This window comes from Crocodylus siamensis, chromosome 4, assembly GCF_052110815.1.
Source record: "Crocodylus siamensis isolate JL-2025a chromosome 4, ASM5211081v1, whole genome shotgun sequence".
Taxonomy (NCBI): Eukaryota; Metazoa; Chordata; order Crocodylia; family Crocodylidae; genus Crocodylus; species Crocodylus siamensis.
Genome location: NC_143398.1, coordinates 25241337 through 25259773, shown reverse-complemented (window position 1 = coordinate 25259773; position 18437 = coordinate 25241337). Strand labels below are relative to the sequence as shown.

The 18437-nt window shown below is 42.5% G+C and overlaps 1 protein-coding gene across 3 annotated transcripts in view; it reads left to right on the top strand.

Moving 5' to 3' along the window:
- ATXN7L1 (ataxin 7 like 1) overlaps positions 1–18437 on the top strand; it is a 195793-nt gene that overhangs the window by 147551 nt on the left and 29805 nt on the right. For all 3 annotated transcript variants that reach the window (XM_090042020.1, XM_090042019.1, XM_090042021.1), the window contains 2 exons: positions 7660–7943; positions 17746–17828. In XM_090042020.1, coding sequence (XP_089898146.1) covers positions 7660–7943; positions 17746–17828 — 367 coding nt within the window. The remainder of the gene's footprint in view (positions 1–7659; positions 7944–17745; positions 17829–18437) is intronic.

Sequence of the window (18437 nt, the reverse complement as noted above, 5' to 3'; positions counted from 1 at the left end):
TAAAAGTCCGATTACGTGTTGGAGGGAGAAATTCTTAACTGTTAAGACAGTTTGTCCAAGTTCTTTTAAAGAGGTACCATCAGCTAGTGTCTAGAAGTAGGTTGGAAATGTGATGAAATAACGTAGAGAGTTTTTTTTCCCCTGTTTCTTGTCTTGGGGTGAATTGAATGAATCCAGCCTCCTTCCCTTGGTAGATTGTTGCACTGCTTAACCTTCCTCATTGTAAAAAATGTATGCTTTGCTTCAGCTCCCAGAGATGGTTTCCTTTTATGCCTTTCTTCCTAAGGGTATGAACAGATACAACAATTAAAATATTTCAGATACCTTTTAATGTTTCAGAGGGGTGGCTGTCCACAGATACATGCCCTTTGAAATGACCTAGAAGTATCTGAAACACTCCAAAATGGTACCTGTTTACATGAAGTGCTATTTTGAAGCATTTCACTTTTTTTAATTATGGCTGAATGAGTACTTAGGACCCATAGGTCCTCCAGAATCCCACAGTGCTCTTATCTCCTCCCTCTCTCCCTGACAAAGGAACGAGAGCTGGGTGGACCATCTGGCAGTCTGAATGAAAGTTTGCCAGCTGTCCAGCCAGCCACTGAGTCCTGCTTCTCAGACCTCTACCAGTGCCATGTGCTCTGGCCCCCGGCACCTCTACCTCTGTGCTGGAAGGGGAAGGGAGCAGGAGAGGGTCAGGAGATTTGGGCCTGGGATTCATGTGGGAGCTTCTCGCCACTGCCACAGACCCCTGCTGACCTGCACTGGGTCTCCCCATGTGGGTAGCATTCCCCACCCCCCTTCCAGACCCTATGCTCAAGCTGTCCCTAAGAGCCTAGCTATCCAGGCCCTAGCTCCTTACTCCCCTGCACCTCTCTACTTCCAGGAGGGGACAGAAAAGTGGCTAGTGGATTGACAGCTGGAACCAGCAGTAGGGCACCCCCAGCTGCCCCCTCCCCTAGACTCCTGCTAGATGCAGCCCTCCCTATCCCCTGCTAGACCCCTGCATCCCCACCTTAGACCCTTGGCAGACTCTTGTGCCCCCACCACTGCCACTAGACTTGGGATTTCAGCTCTCCATCCCCTGGTCCTCCTACCTCTCTGTCCCTTCAGCCTTCTGTAGCATCCCCCAGCAGGAGAGCAAGCAGCTGCATGCAGCAATTTTGAATTGTTTCAGCTGGGGTCAGGACAAGAGCTGCACATGTGTTACCCATCTGAAACAATTCCTTTTTTGAAATATTCCAAATGTTTCACTTGAAAACATTTCAGTAGTTATGTCTGTCCACACCCTAAGCTAAAGAGGCCTTTTAGCAATTGGTATTTTCTTCCTGTAAAGATGCCTGCATATTGAAATCAAGTCAGCTTTCTTGTTATTTTTTTTGGAACAGCTAAGCAAGATGAGATATTGAAGCCTCCCACTGTAAGGCTTTTTTTCCTTTTCTTTTTTTAAGCTTTCGAATCATTTTGTAAACTCTTCTTTGAACTCACTCTAAGTTCTCAGCAGGGATCCTGGCTTTCTCTGTTTAAAAATTGCAAATTCGCCAATAAAAATGCAATTTATCTAAGTAAATAACCTAAAATTGTGATTAAAATGAAACATTACTATAAGTATATATATGTATCAGTTGAATGCAATGTTTTATTGGTGTACTTACAATTTTAAAGCAATTGGAAGCCTACCAGTGCCTCAATCACTATAATAAAATACATTCTAAATATCTATACACTTTGGCATTTGATTTTGGATTTTTTATCATGGAAGATCAGAGCTCTCTCTGCCCCCTTCACTCACCAGAATGCAGGTCCCGGCCCCTCACTCCAAGCCACATCCCCCCCACCCCTGCTGGTACCCCTCACACCCTACCCACAGCCCGCCTGAGCCCTGCCAGAAGGTGCCTCTAGCTGCCAGGGCTACAGGGCCACAGACCTGTGTCTGCAGCCCGCTGCCCGAGCAGACCTGGGTTTGCAGTGCCTGAGCCCCGGTTGCCACCTGTGGAAGGCTGTGGTTGCTGTGGCAGAGCAGGGCTCAGAGCCAGGCAGCCGGGGGGTGCTTCGCCATGGCTGTGTGGGACTTGCAGCGGCAACAGCAAGCTTCCCTGCCCCTGTCTGGCCTGCCGTGCTGCGTCCTGCCCTCTAGGCTGCAGAGGGCCTGGGAGGAGGGCAGCAGGGCAGGGAGCCTAAGTGTGCCCCAAAAAAAAACGGGGGGGTATGTGCCCTCCATACCCCCTCCCGCCCAGGACTGTACACAGCAGCAGGGAGCCAGCCCCCCTCTGCCAACCTACAGTTGAGTCACCCTTGGCTCCACCACGCTTCCCACCTGGGTCGTACGGCTGCTCATGGCCCCAGACCCTAAGCCAGCTGGGCAGCACCCCTAGTCCTAGCCAACTAACTCCCTCCCTCACTATGGGGGCCTCAGTCCCACCACCTTCCCCCACCCTGCAGCTGCCAGACTTACCTGAAGGAGCTGCTCTCCTGGCTGCCTGGCGGCTATGTGCATATACATGGACGTGGCACCCTCTGCCTGACTGACCTCCTCCTGCTTCCCCCCCAGCCCCTTGCAGGCTGGTACTCTGCCAGCCTGCAAGGGGAAACCCAGAGTTTCCTGCATTTTTGGTTTTGGTTTCTCCTTAAAATTAGAAAATGCAGGTTTTATCATTTTTTTTCTCATGGCAAGCAGAAAGCCTGGATTCCTGGTTACCAGTATCTTTCTTGAAAGCTGGATGCTATGATTGAACCTGTAGCCCATTATTAGGCCTACTACCATGCAGAAGAAAAATAAATTCCCTACTTCTGCTGACTTTGCGTGCAAAGACAGGATTTTGGTTGTAATATAACACTGTGAACCCATTATATTTGGTCACTATAACCCCTATGTTCTTCTCAGAATCACTGTTTTCCATGATGCAGTCCCCAGGCCCAGTAGGTAGGCATGGTCTGAGAAACATTGTCTATTACTGTGTAACTTTCCATTCATTTTGAATGGGTACGTTTTGCAAGGTGATCCAGAAGGACTTGTACAGTAGCCCTGTTCTCAGACCACCAATCTCAGTGGCATCCACAGATTTAATCAACAGTAGTTTCCTGTTTATTTCCCGATCGTTGATGGCAATGCTGAACGTAATCATATCAATCCTTCAGCATCTCCATGCACTCAGTGAATGATGATTCCCAGCTGACAGCTACTTTTTGTGATCTGTCTGCCAGTTCTTAAACCATTTAATATTTACTTTTTGATATTCTACATATAGTGCTAATTGTTTAATCAGTGTCGTGCAGGGGTAAGCGACATGCTTTTCAGGAACCTGTCACATGAATACAGTTATTTTTATCAGCCAAACTTGTAATGTCATCAAAGAATGAAATCAGATTTGTTTGACAAAACCCATTTTCCTTAGAACTGTGCTGGCTGTCAGCAATGATACTCATACCCCTTAGTCCTTATCCACTGACTCTTTTGCTTTTCTGTCCAGGAGAGCTGTTGGAGGCATCCTGCTTACCTTTTCTGACTAGGAACACAGTATTGGCACTCTTCCAGTTTTGCAGAATTTTCTCAGTATTCCCAAATTTATTTTAAAAACATCTTCAGGAGTACTGACAGCTCTGTAGCTAACTGTCTTTCAACTCCTGGCTGCAGATTATCTGGGCCTGTTTATTTTAAAATGTTTATCCCTAGCAGAAATTGTTTAATGTCTGGCTTAGTTATTAAGGGTCTGGAAAGTATATCATACTCATGTGATATTATATTGTCTTCCTGCTTCTTTGAAAATACAGAAGAGAACTATCTACTAAAAGCTTTCTTTTTTGTACATCATCATTATTAATAATTTTACCCTCTCCATCTAGACAGGGAATTACAAGTTTCTTAAGATTTTAGGATTTATTTTGTTTGTGAATACACTTTAACTTCTTACTGTTCAAATCCCTGCCAGCCACAGGTTTTTCCCTAATTGTCTTTGGCAAGTTTCTACACAGCATGATATCTCATTTAAATCAGTTCCTGTCTTTCCACCTTCTTTTTATTTGTTATATGTTGTAGTTTATTTCTGATCGTTGCTTAGGAAGTTTTCCCCACTGAACAGAGTGGGCTTTTTAACCAAAATTTTCCCTTTGATTGTGTCTTTTTCATCATCAAATAAGCTCATCCTAACATGCAGCTTTCATTGATGTTTTTGTCTAAGTTTTTCCTCCCAGTTAATTTCACTCAGAATTTTCTCAACTTCTCTTGAGGCACCAAGTAGATATGCTGCCAGTTGTAACTGTTCTCTTACTTCCTGTATTGACTATAAATAGGTCAGGATCACTCGTGCTTGCAGCCCAGGATTAAATTCATCCTGATCTGTCAAAATGAGGTCCAAAATTTAGTTTCATCCTGTTAAGCACAGTACTTTTATTTTAGGAAGTTATTGTCTATAATTTATAGAGACATTAATGATTTACTAGCTGCTGCTTGAGATTTCTAGCATGTCTTCTAAATTGAAGTCTCCCGTAACACACCGATTTTTCTTTCCTCACGTTGCAGAAAGGTACTCGGGGAGTAATTCTTCTTCGTCTCTGGTTCAATCTTGTTGTCTGTAAAGCCCTCATCTGCTGCATTGCCACCTTTGGTCTTTGTTAGCACATTGTTTATTCCAGAACCTGTGTTATCCATAACTCTAAATATGTTGTCTTCCATTACTCTTGCATTTACATTTTTTCAATACTGAAATATTGTCTGTTACCAAATAAAATCTTATTATTGCACATCATTATTTTTAATTTAAATATATATTAAATTTGGATGGAAGAGCTCAGCTTTATTTACATAATAAGCAAAACCTCCCTGATTTGGCTTCATATTGGCTATGTTTCCTGCTGTTCAAAATTATTGCATTTCAGTCATTTGAAAAAAAAACATTTTCTCTGCAAGTTTGGTGATGTTATAATTTGTGTCCTGTCTTTTCACTGAAAAAATTCAAGGGAGGGAAAAAATTCATGCAGACTATCAAATTATGTGAGATAGTTGAAGTGAGACTGTAGCAGGAGAAGCAGGTATAAGTACTCTGCTTTATCTTGCACAACTCTGTTGCTAAGGGTAAAGTTGGGATGTAAGTTATACTGCAAAGTTATTTTGTAAAATTATTGAATGCCAAAAGGGTATAAGTTCTACATTGACCTCTGTTTCTGAACAACTTATTTTAATGTTTATCACCAGAGAATTTGTCCGTCTTGGTTATAGCTAGCACACACCAAATCTAGATTTTGCCCTGGCGCACAATTTTTCTTTTTCAGTTGATATGTGTAGCATTTTTCTATATTGGTTTATGTAATTGATCAGTGTTCTAGATAAAAAGTCAATTACATTGATCAAGCTTAAAAATAACTTTCCAACATTGGGAAGTGGAAGAGTGAGTCTGGTACAGCCACAGATCTAAGAACTTTAAACATCCCAATTTTCTGAGCTCTGTCCTCAGAAGCCCCAGGAAAGAATGCCTTTGAGCATGCCTTCAAGGTCAGCAGACTTCAACTATTTTGGATCTTGACTCCAAATTGCAGAGCCTCTCAGAGAGAATATCCTGTCAGGATTTCATTTGCTTTCTAACTCAGGGAATCCCAGCCCTAGCACTTCCACCCACTCTGGCAGTGGTACTTGGACATAGGTATTTTTTTTCAAATAGATAAGTCTCAAGTTAACCAGAGCTTTGAGAGTGAAAACAGGTGCCTTGAACACCATTAAAACCACCAAACAGCCACTGCAGATCTAGGAGAATGGCTAACATTGACTCCCGACAGAAATTCCCTTTACCAGACATATTTGGCATATTTCACATCCCATGTGGATTCCATAGTAGGTGCATAATGAACAATGCGACATACAAAAAACTAGAACTCTTGGTTCCAAAATGATGCCTTTTATTAGACCAACTGGAAAATGGCAAGAAAATTATCCTTTTCTGCAAGCTTTCGGGATCAAAGTGCCTTCATCAGGCTCTGGGAAAAGTGTAGATAGTAGAGGATGGTAAACAGTCCCCATAGGTAGGAAATAAACTTGATTTTTGCACAGAGGGAGCTGAAGATGAAAGTCTGTCCTGCTGGGTCCATGAGAGTGTCTAATGAACCATGCTAAACTTTGGAGAAGTAGCACAACTGTAAATATCCTCTGTACTCTTAAAGTGTTTGTAGTGATGATTTCCTTAGCTTTTTGATGTTTCCTTGAAAGAGTAGTTTATTAAGTAAAGTTTATTAAGTTTTGGTATGGAGCAATTTGTGTTGCACAAAGCCAATTAATAAATTTTCTTCTGTTTCAACCATGATGTGTATAACAGCTTAAGTCTGTTAAACAATAACTAAACATTTTCGTATTTTTTCAACCCATCAGAAGTGTTTTTGTCTCAAGTGATTGTAGCAGAGACACAATACATAGGTGTTAAGCATAAGCTTAAAAGGCTGAAGAGGTGATCCTTGTACTTCCTGTTGAAGTTCGTGATTTATTCTGCTATACAAACAGCACCCTGCATTCATATTTAAGAACAGTTCTTGAGTTTTGGAGGGAATCTGTCTTTTTCCTCAGTGTAATACCCAGGGAATCGGTTTGGATGTGGTCTAGGTATTTCTTGCTAGAGAGACAGCTCAGAAACTCCTCAGAGAGGATAGGGAAATGTGGAATGTGAAAGATGTTTTCAGTTGTGGCTTTCTGGCAGATCTGAGCTTAAAGCTCTGTCCTGCTATATCCCTAAAACAAAAGTTGATATTTCTGGACTGACTTCCCTGAGGGTCTGGGGCAGCCTGGAGGAGTAAATGTACTATGAAGTGGGAGAATGACAGGAACTTAATGAAAGCTATGTTAAACTGGGGGAAAAAAGGCTCGATTTCCTATGTATTTGTTCATTTGAATGTCAGTCAGTAAAATCAAAACATGTTAGGATTAAAATAAGCTTCTATATTAAACTTAAAACATTAGTTCTAATCTTGCTCCTAGTTGAGAATGTCGCATTTGTTAGTTGCATAAACTTTGCTATAAAGTTGAACTAGCACACAGCTTGTTATTGGTGAGCCTATTTAAAAAGAGCAAATTAAGCTAGTAACTGCACTGTGTATGTAATGCTTCATATAAGCTTTAATTAAAACACATTTTAGTTTGGCTAAATTCTACAGGAAGTACTCTCTATTTAAAGGGGCTATCTTAAGTTTGCAAGATAGAAAATTTATTTTTCTTTTGTTCCCAAAATTCATAAAACCTTTTGGGATACTGCTGTGCAAGTGACTATTTTATGGATATTAATTTATTAATTAATATTAAAATTGTTAGTAAGCTAGCATGCAGTAATGATCAGCACTACCTATATTGATGAGACCAAGGTTTATATAGAGAGACTTAAGTTTTGGTCTAAAGAGGAATTATAAACAGTGGTGAAAAAGCATCTTAAAAAAGGAAAAATATATATATTTCATCCCTATAGTTTGTTCTCAAAATGTTCATGCTTTGGAAAATAGCCATTTATATAAGCAGGTGATCTAACCAAGTATTAAAGATTGTTACAAAGTTTCTAATGTTAGTCTAGTGACTTAATAAAGTTTTGATCACTGACCATAGTGCCTAATAAAACATGGAAGGAAGTTGAGAAACTGTAAATTCAGTGATACAAAAAATACAACTTGAAGACTTTTTCTTTGGTTTTGCAGTGTTCCTGTTCCTGTAGTCAGTCTAGAGAAAATTCCTAACCTAGTGAAGGCAGATGGTGCCAATGTTAAAATGAATTCTACAACCACTACCACCATCACCTCCTCCTCAGCCTCTTCATCCACCATACCTGCTCCAACTTTGGTTAAATGTGGTTTGACATCTAAGTCAGTGCCACCATCACCAGAAAAGATTCTGAACGGCAAAGGAATTATAGCTCCATCAATAGACAAGAAACATCAAAATGGCACTAAAAGCAGTAACAAGCCTTACAAAAGAATCTCAGGTGAGTAATGTTGTAGTGCAACTTTTCAGACAGCCCATCATTCTTTATTAATAATTTTTGTAGCTGGGGAGTGATATCTTGGAACATGCTGTAGGCTGTTTTGCTATAAGATGCTGTTTTGAAATTGCAAATCATTACCCTAATAGCTCTTACTGTATTTGTAATATCTGTCCTTTACAAATACAAGTTTGTTTTGTGTTAGTATTAATGTGAGTTAAAATGTGAAATATTTAGGGGAAAAACCATTAAAGTAAAAAGACGGTGATTCTCTTAAACTATTGTTAGTTGTATAAATCAGCTTCCTGCCAACTAGTATACGAATAATCAGATTACCAATGCCCATGTTCTCCAGTCTCCAAAACTATTCTTGAAATTTGAAATTTTAATTTATAATAGATTTAGTTAGTTCAACTGAGAAATGTAACTTCTGCCACCCAGCAAAGTTCATGTTGTTAAAGGGGAGCGGGGTTGTTTTGGTCTTTTTAAGAAAACTGTTATTATGGGTCCAGTGAGTTAGTTGCATAAATAAATGTCACTCTAATCTGAAGGGATTTGTCCCTGTCACATCGTAACATTAATACACACACCCTCAACCTGGAGGCTGGTTTCTCTGTGTGGAGAAAAGGAGGCAGGGCTTGGGGAGTCTGCAGTAGCTGTGGGCCTGCACATCAATAGCAGTTAAGGTGAGCTAAGGTTACGGTCACTTAATCTGTCCCTGTACAGGTCAACCAAGTATTGTGGAAGCATTTGTAGCCTAAGGACATAGTGTCAGTTAGATGGTGCCTATTCCTCCACAGCCTGTCAGGAACATTTCTTCCCAGTCTTCCTCTTTGTCCCCTCAGAGCTGAATCAGGCCAGTTGCTGGACTGTGGGCAGGGAATTTGCTCCAAAAGTAAAACATGCATTTATGTTCTTAAGGAAGGAAAACAAAATGTCTGAGCTCACGTTTTCTAGCAAAGGTAACTGAATCAAGTTTACTGCATTGGAAGCTCTGTACAGAGTCTGTTCGTCTGTTGGCAGGATTTTAAGACTTGGGCAAGAACTTTCTCGCGTGTTTTGAAAGACTCATTTTTGTAATGGTAATGCTATCCAAGCTGTACCATCCATTTGATAGAAAATTGATTGATTCAATTTTATGGGAGTGTATGAGTTGCACAAGATGACTGCCATTATTTTTAGTTCTTAAGTGTGACTTGTTTGTTTGAGACTGAATACAAGTTTGTTTTGTTTTTCATTTTCTTACATTTGGCAGCCAGCTCTGTGGCACAGCTAACATGGCTTGATTCCAAAACAGTGAGATGCGTTTGCAAAAACTGTGTGTGGCATGGCACAATGCCATTCCTCTGAAGCATCCAATACAGCGACTTCTTTCTTAACTAGTTAAACATGGCTCATAGGAAAATTAAGCAGTTGTCTGTGCTTGAGTTCTACAAAGCTGAAAATTTTTAAGAAAAAAATCAAGGATTTGGCTTGTTTCAGCCTAACATTTTGTTTCCAGGGGTTTGATTTACTATCCCAATGAATAAATACAATGCATTACAATTCATAACATTTGAAATAAGCTTAAAATAATGGGGCGGGGGAAGATTTACAAAAAACATTCACATTTTGAATGGCTTAATTTAGAGAACCAATTTACCGCTCTTCCTGGGGCACGTAGAGTTGGTAAACTACGTCTTTGAGCTGCCAGGCTTTCCCCCACATCACCCTGTACCAAAGGACTGGAGGTTGTGTAGACACTGATTCAATACTTGATATTTACTGCATTAGGCCCTTGGCAGACATAATTTCTGTCAACAGGTAATGTTGCTTGATGGAAACTTGCAGTGTGACTTGCTTCATGTTCACAGGGGAAGCTATCCACAAGGAGGAAGTACCCTTGGAACTAGCTCTAACAACACTTGCCAGCAAGGAGAAGCTGTCTCTCCCCCCAGTCTTGTATGGAGCAGGCTCCTACAAAGGGTAGAGGTGGTGGGGATAGGAACAGCAGGACTGGAACTCCCCCGGGACACCTTATAAGATGCTTTTATATGTGTGTTTTTCCTCTCTCCACAACTTTTGCCTGTAGTTTTCTGAAGAAATCATTGAATCATAGAAAATTAGTGTTGGAAGGGATCTCAGGAGGTCACCTAGTTCAACCCCGTACTCGAGTCAGGACCATCCCCAACTAGATCATCCCAGGCAAGGTTTTTTCTAGCCAAGTCTTAAAAACCTCCAAGGGTGGAGATTCCACCACCTGTCTGGGTAACCTGTTCCAGTGTTTTACTGTCCTCCTAGTGAGAAAATTCTTCTTAATATATAACCTAAACTTCCCTTGCTGCAACTTGAGATGGTTGCTCCTTGTTCTGTCATCTGCCACCACTGAGAACAGTCCAGCTCCATCCTCTTTCGAACTGCCCCCCTTCAGGTAATTGAAGGCTGCTATTAAGCCCCCTCTCCATCTCTTCTTCTCTAGACTAAATAAGCCGAGTTCCCTCAGTCTTTCCTCAGAAGTCATGTTGCCCAGCCCCCTTTCCGTTTTTGTTACCCTCCTCTGGACCCTCTCCAATTTGTCCCTTTCTGGAGTGCAGGGTACAAAACTGAACACAGTACTCCAGATGTGGCCTCACCAGTGCTGAAAAAAGGGGAATAATCACTTCCCTTGACCTGCTGGCAACACTCCTACCTATGCAGCCCAGTATGCCGTCAGCCTTCTTGACAACAAGGGCACACTGCTAGTTCATATTCAGCTAATTGTCCACTGTAACCCCCAGGTCCTTTTCTGCAGAGCTGCTGCCCAGCCAGTCAGCCCCCAGCCTGTACTGGTGCATGGGATTGCTCCATCCTAAGTGCAGGACTTTGCACTTGTCCTCATTGAGCCTCATGAGATTTCTATTGGCCCAATCCTCCGATTTGTTTAGGTCACTCTGAATCCTAGCCCTGGCCTTCAGCATATCTACTACTCCCCCAACTTAGTGACATCTGCAGAGTTGCTGAGTGTGCACTGTATACCATCTTCCAGGTAGCTGATGAAAACATTGAACAAAACTGGCCCCAGAACTGACCCCTGGGGCACTCCACTTGATACTGGTTCCCATCTAGACATTGAGCCATTGGTTACTATTCTCTAAGCCCAAGTCTCCAGCAAGTTTTCTATCCACCTTACAGTCCATTCATCCAGCTCATACTTCCTTAACTTGCCTGCAAGAATGTTGTGGGAAATCGTATCAAAAGCCTTGTTAAAATCAAGGTACACCACATCCACCAGTCTCCTCGCATCCCCAGAGCCAGTCACCTTGTCATAGAAGGCAGTCAAGTTGGTCAGGCATGACTTTCCCGTGGAAAGGGAATTTCCAAGGCCTGAGGTGAGGCTGATTGGTCTGTAGTTCCCTGGATCCTCCTTTTTCCCTTTCTTAAATATGGGCACCACTTTTGCCCTTTTCCAGTCATCCGGGACCTCTCCTGATCGCCATGAGTTTTCAAAGATGATGGCCAATGGCTCTACAATCACATCAGCCAACTCCCTCAGCAGGTGCATCCCACCCAGCCCCATGGACTTGTATATGTTCAACTTTTCTAAATAGTCCCTAACCTGTTCTTTCGCCACTGTTGGCTGCCCACCTCCTTCCCAAAGTATGCTGCTGGTGCAGTAGTCTAAAAGCTGACCTTACCTGTGAAGACTGAGGCGAAGAAGGCATTGAGCACTTCAGCCATTTCTGCATCCTCTGTCACAAGGTTGCCTCCCCCATTCAGTCAGGAACCCACACTTACCCTGATCCTCCTCTTGCTACTGACATACTTGTAGAAACCCTTCTTGTTACTCTTCACATCCCTTGCTAGCTGCAATTCCAATTGATCTTTGGCCTTCCTGACCTCACCCCTGCATGCCCAAGCAGTGCTCTTATATTCTACACTAATTATTTGTCCAAGTTTCCATTTCTTATATACTTTTTATGATTTAGTTTACTGAAGAGATCCTTGCTAAGCCAAGCTGGTCTTCTGCCATACTAGGTAGTCTTCCTGCGCATCAGGATGGTTTGTTCCTGCACTCTCAGTAAGGCTTCTTTCATGTACAGCCAGCTCTCCTAGACTCCTCTCTCCCTTGGTCTGGCTTCCCAGGGGATCCTGCCCATGAGTTCCCTGATCGAGTCGTATTCTGCTTTTCTGAAGTCTAGGGTCTTTACTCTGCTGCTCTCCACCCTTCCTTTCCTCAGGATCCTGAACTCAATCACCTCATGGTCACTGCTGCCCAAGCTGCAATCCACTACTACAGCAATTCCCAAACTCTGTGACAGATTGCACACCACCAGCTTAAAACAATACCACCTTAAGTACCACCAGCAAACTTTTGTCATATAAAGTAATTTTAATAAAACTCTTAATGCATATCACGAACAGGTTGTCTGCATACCACTGGTGGTACCTGTACCAGAGTTTGGGAATGGCTGCACTACCACTTTCCCCACCAATTCTTCCCTCTTTGTGAGCAGCAGGTCACAAAGAGCATGGCCCCTAGTTTGCCACTCCAGCACTCTCCAGAAACTTCCTGGATTGCCTGTGAATTGTTGTATTGCCCTCCCAGCACATGTCAGGATGATCAAAGTCCCCCATGAGAACCAGGGCCTGTAATGGGGAAACTTCTACTAGCTGTTTAAAGAAAGCCTCATCTACCACATCCTCCTGGTTTGGTGGTCTATAGCAGACCCCCACCACAACAATACACTTGTTGTTCTCCCCTCTGGCCCTAACCAAGAGACTTTCAACTGCCCTATCACCAGTTTCATACTCGAGCTCTGAGCAGTCATATGCTGTTTGACATAAAGTGCAACTCCTCCCCCTCTTCTCCCCGGCCTGTCCTTCCTGAACAGCTTGTACCTATCCATGGCAGTGCTCCAGTCATGCGAGCTCCCACCATGTCTCTGTTATTCCAATCACGTCACAGCTATGCAAGGACTTCCAATTGTTCCTGCTTGTTTTGCAGGCTCCGTGCGTTTGTGTACAGGTGCCTAAGGTAACTAGTTGATTGCCCTGATTTTTCTCAGGAAATATGAGAGCACCTCCCCTGTTTCTCCCTCCTGCTTGCCCTTCCTCTAGATCTCCCACTTCCCCACTTACCTCACAGCTTTGGTCTCCATCCCCCAGCAAACCTACTTTAAAGCCCTCCTCGCAGGCTAGCAAGCCTGTCTGTGAAGATGCTCTTCCGTCTTCGTCAGGTGGATCCCATCTCATCCCAGCAATCCTTCTTGGAAGAACATCCCATGGTTGAAGAAGCTGAATCCCTGCTGGTGACACCACCTGCTCAGCCAGGTATTGATCTGCAGGATGCACCTGCTCCTGCCCAGGCCCTTTCCCATGACTAGAAGAACTGAGGAGAACATGACCTGAGCCCCAGACCCCTTCACCCTTGCACCCAGAGCCCTGTAAATTCTCTCCCCCCTTTCTGAGATTCCTGTTGTGTGCAAGGAAAGCATGTTGTGTTGAGTGTTTGTCTACCCTCTGCCTGTCACAGGGAAGAGGAGCTAAATGGCTCCTTAAAGAGGCTGCTCTGGAGCCTGGTTGGGGAAAGGGAGGTGGGGCAGAGAGTCATGATATCTCCTTCTGAGGCACCCTGGCGCAGCAGAGTTCAGTGTCAATCACAGGGAGCTCCCTTGCAGGAAGGAGGTGGGAAGGGAGATCACCCTAGGATTCAGGAGGATCTGACCAAACACTATCACACTCTGTACCATACCATGTATTCAACTTAGAATGAGATGCAAACAAGCTGCTAAAATAATGTACATTTAATAGGTAACATTTCTGAGGAGGGATCACTATTTATTTTTTGTGGCTCTTTATCAGGTGATAAATTGTTTGAGCACATGGCATGTTACAAATGTATTAGTCCACTAACACATTAATAGCACTTTATTTGTAACATCTGCCAAGGACCATAGAGAAAAGCATTCAGGTAGATGGGGGTTTTTTTTGCAGAGATTGTTATGGGGCCTTCCTTCATATTGCTCAGCCAAGGCTCTAGTGAGCAACCCCACATTGGCACCATTTCAGCACATTTTGCCAGTAAAACATATCTGCCAATGAGACAAAAAAAATTCACTGGGTAAAAAAATCCAGAGACGATGGAACTCTGCTCTACAACTGCCTCGGCTGTAGTCGTTTTTCCACATGAATACCTTGACTATCTTGCTGTCTCAGCCTCTCTTGCTGATGTGGCATCACAGTACAGTTTGTGGATATTGTTTATTCCAAAGATTTAAAATACTAAGCTGTGAAAACATAAAGAACTTTTAAATGGTGGATTCCTGGCCAGCATTACGCACATCTGTGCACAGGCTAAGCTAAGATGCTCGTATGATTCTTTGGGATAGATCTCAAATACAATCTGTTTGTATTAAAAAGTAAAGGGATGGGGGGAAATGGAATAAGCAAGGGAATTGTTAGATTCCTCATCTCCTGTTGCAGGTGCCCAGCCATTTGTTTTTAAAACCTTAGCAATGAGCTTAAACTGGTCTACATCAACTTTCCATCCTTCTTAATCCTCAACTCTCTCCTCCCATGCCCCTGAATGGGGCTAAAGCTGTTTCCTTTGCTAAGAGTTGGTGATTCTGATGCATAATGAAGGAGGCTGTCTGCTTTCCTGCAGTAAAGATCTGAGCCAGCTGGGAAATATCAAAAGGCAATCAGACTTGCAATGCCCACCACCAGTAGGTCATTGTCCCTAGTGGCAAATAGAAAAAACTTAGCACAGAAAAATATAACATCTTCAGTCCCAGCTTTCTTATGGAAAAGCTGAACAACTAGAATACCCCATTTAAATAAATTGTTTCTGCTAGTTTGCAACCACTGGAGCTTATATTACATGTTTTCAGTCAGTCCAGACTGTCATGTTGCTTACAGCTACCCAGTGGAGCTGCATAGAAGAAATGCCTACACTCCCCCATTCTAGAGAATTGGAGCGTCGTGCTTACAACATGAGCCAACTGAGTGAAAATCTGTAAGAATCCACCTTTACTACCTAGGACCCTTTCCTATCATGGATACTGGTACTCCCAGGGAATCCAAAAGCTCTGTTCTATCACAGATCACCAAGAAGGGAAAAATCTTTCATCTTATATGTGAGTCTCATCATAGATACTCTGCCTCGCAGTTAGGACTACAGGGCTACTCTTAAAGGAGCATTCAGACTTCAGATGGAAAAACAGGCAAGTTTCCTGCTTGCTTAGCACTGGTGTTCACATTGAGTATAATCTTGTCATTGCTCCCTAGACTGTGCAGGCTTCCAGTTTTTCTAACTGCAAATCATGAAATTAGCTTTTATCTCTGCTTATACTCCGTTTGCATCCTAAAACTTGCTTCTTTTCCAGCTGCATTGACCAGTAGTTCCTCCTTTTGTGTTTCCTGAAGCTGGAGACGGAATGTTTTCAGGGGTGCACTCTTGATTTGTAGACTTTGTTTGATATCTTTAGTTTCAGGTGTGCCAGTTCGGTTTGGTTTGGTTTGCTCAGATAGGTGTTATATATGTGACCCCAGAAACCATGATAGGCACAGAAACAAATCCAGGATTTTATAAAGCAGGGTGTGGTCACAGCACCCAGTACTGCAGAGGTGGCTGGCTGTACCCCCACCCTCAACCTCCTCTCCCTATACCTCCCCCCCACCCCCAGCAGGCAGCACTGCAAGGACTGAAGTCCCAAGGAAGGTAAGTACTGCCCCCTTCCCTTCCCCTTTGCTCAGAGGCATGTCTCTGCCCCCTTCCTTCCCTTCTTATTCCCTGGTCCCTGCCTGTTGCTGCTGGTGCTGTCCCAGGCCCAAAGCTTCTGTCCCACTCCAGCTGGGCTGTGTGGGGACTGTACTGAGCCCAGGACTATGGCAGGAGAAGGCAAGTTCCCCTTCCCCACACCTGCTCCCAGGCCTCTAGGGAACACCTTGGGGGAGCAGGTAGGGAGTGGGAATGCTCCTGCCACACTCCTGTGGACCCAGACTTGGTGCAACCCAGCTGGAGTGGGCAGGAGCTCCCCTCGCCCCCAGGACAACATGGATACAGCAGTGGCAGACTGGAGGGGGAATGGGAGGGGAGGAAGATGAGAGGGGAAGGAGTGGTCTGCCTTTGAGCACAGAGGGGAAGGGGTGGGGGGAGTGCTTATTTTCTTCAAGACTTAAGTCCCTGGCTGATCCTTTGGCATCATAGTCAGAAAGGGGGAGTGTGGCCATACCACTGCACCCCCTCTGGGTCTGCCTCTAGATAGGCACATACTTGGAAAAAGAAGTTGAAGAACCACCTCCTTCATCTGGCCCGTAGGACACAGTGTATTAAATACTCCTGCCTTTTTGGATCTACTTACTGGTTGTACGTATCTTTTACATTCTGCTGTGCTTCAAAATCCACAGTAGCTTCCACTTCTTGTGACAGACTTCACTGTCATGGAAGGTTTTCCCAACAGTGACACTGCAGATCATTAGTTCAGATATACAGTTCTTGAGTTCAGGAATGCCTTGCATCTTAGATATGATCAAGAGAGTTTCCCCTTTTCCATGGGTTCAGTAGTGTTTTATCCTATCTAGTGTTTTTAAAAAAAAATCTTTTAACAATTCCTTGTAACAGTACTCAGAACCACCAATCACCTAGGACATGCAGGAAGCAGATGTTGTTTAGTACAGAGCACTGGGCATCAGAAGTCGTGCTGCTTCTCCTAGCTCTGCCACTTACTCACTCTTTGGCTTGAGCAGGTCTCTTAAGGTCTTTGTGTGCTTCAGTTTCCCTGTCTGTAAAATGGGGATAAAAATGCAGACCTCTCAACAGGGAATTTTTAATAGCTTGTAAAAATTTTCAGATCCTCAAATGAAAGGTTCTGCATAGGTGTGAAGTATTAACTAATTGTATTTGAAGACTACGCCATTCTTTCACAAATATAAGCCCAAATAAATTATTAAATAGCTGTGTTGCTTATTCATTATTATCTTAAGGAGGCACAAAAGACTATGAAAAAATTACATAGATGTAAACTAAAGCATCCATTCTGCAACATAAAACTGGAAAGCCATTTTACATGCAAGTTATGGGTGATCTAAACAAAGTGCACAAATAAAATTTAAATTGATGATAAAATATGTAAATTCAGTGCATTCAGCATGAAATACACTCACCTTTCTCTATAGGTGGTTACTACTGCTTCTGATAATTAGAACTCATGTAAATCTTCCTTGAAATGCACTACACACAATTAAGTTTAATGTGTCGTTGAAATAGGGTGATAATGATTAGATCCTTGTTTTATACCTGATGATTCATTTAGATCAGAAATTTCAAGCATATTTTGTACTTTTGTGTATGACTTGAGACACCAGTGCATGATTTTTTCAGAAGATCTGAGCTGCTGTAGCTTTCAGTTTCCAGTGGAAAATTGGATAATACTTCTAAAATTCAGTGCACAGATCTGTTAAGACCAGCACCCCAAATCTGACTCGGCTCATTATACAAAACTCACCTCTCTGGTCCAAGCCCCTAAATAAAACAACCTGAAACTGCCACCCCCAAAAGACTGTTTTCCAAGTGTATTTTTTCCCAGCATAAGAGCAGGTTTTGTGAATTCTGTGAAATTCTGCTCTTAATGGTGGGAGCCATGCCCAAGGACAGGAAAGAAGCCGGATTGCATAGCTGTGCATGTGATACATGTTAAAATGTGCTGGCACTGAGCCATGTAAATAATACTGTCAGGCAGAGCTTATTGAAGTTTCTGTAAAGCTGAATATAGTGAGGAAGCAATCTTAATTCACATGTATTAACATGTATTTTGAGACTTTCTTTTCTTTTCATTCCCTCAAACAGAAAGAGAATTTGACCCAAATAAACACTGTGGAGTACTGGATCCTGAATCAAAGAAACCTTGCACAAGATCACTCACCTGCAAGGTATTTTTCTTAGAAGATAAAATAGCAGATGCTATGTTGTAGTTTAAATGGCACTACAGTAATATGAGTGCACTCAGGACACTCCTGTCTTACAGACAGTGGGTATGGTATTCAGACACTCACCACAGGTAATTCTTTATACAGTAATCATATTCTGTTTCTTTGGTGAATCAGGGCATCTGCATTATTACAGTAATATTTTTGACAGAGGTTTTTCATGCCACTTATGTAAAAGGTATTAATGTTGTATACAAACACTAAAGAATACTGTTTGTAAATGATACTTTTTTGTTCATGTGTATAATAGCACTGATGCCTACTTCACTTTGATTTAAGATGAAAGTAATTTTCTTATTAAATAGCTTTAAAGGTTCCCACTTGATAAAGTAAGTCTCATACAAACAGAAACAAGATGAGACATTTAATAAAGACAGACATACTACTGCTTGTCTGTAGAGGTGAACAGAAAGGAAGAAACCGTGTGCAAAATCACTCGCCTTTAAAAGCATTTCATCTGTATGTTTAAAAAATATCCACTTATATACATTTTTGGATATAAATCAAACCAAATCAAATTATTATTTGTAGCTTAAGAGCTGTAATGACTAA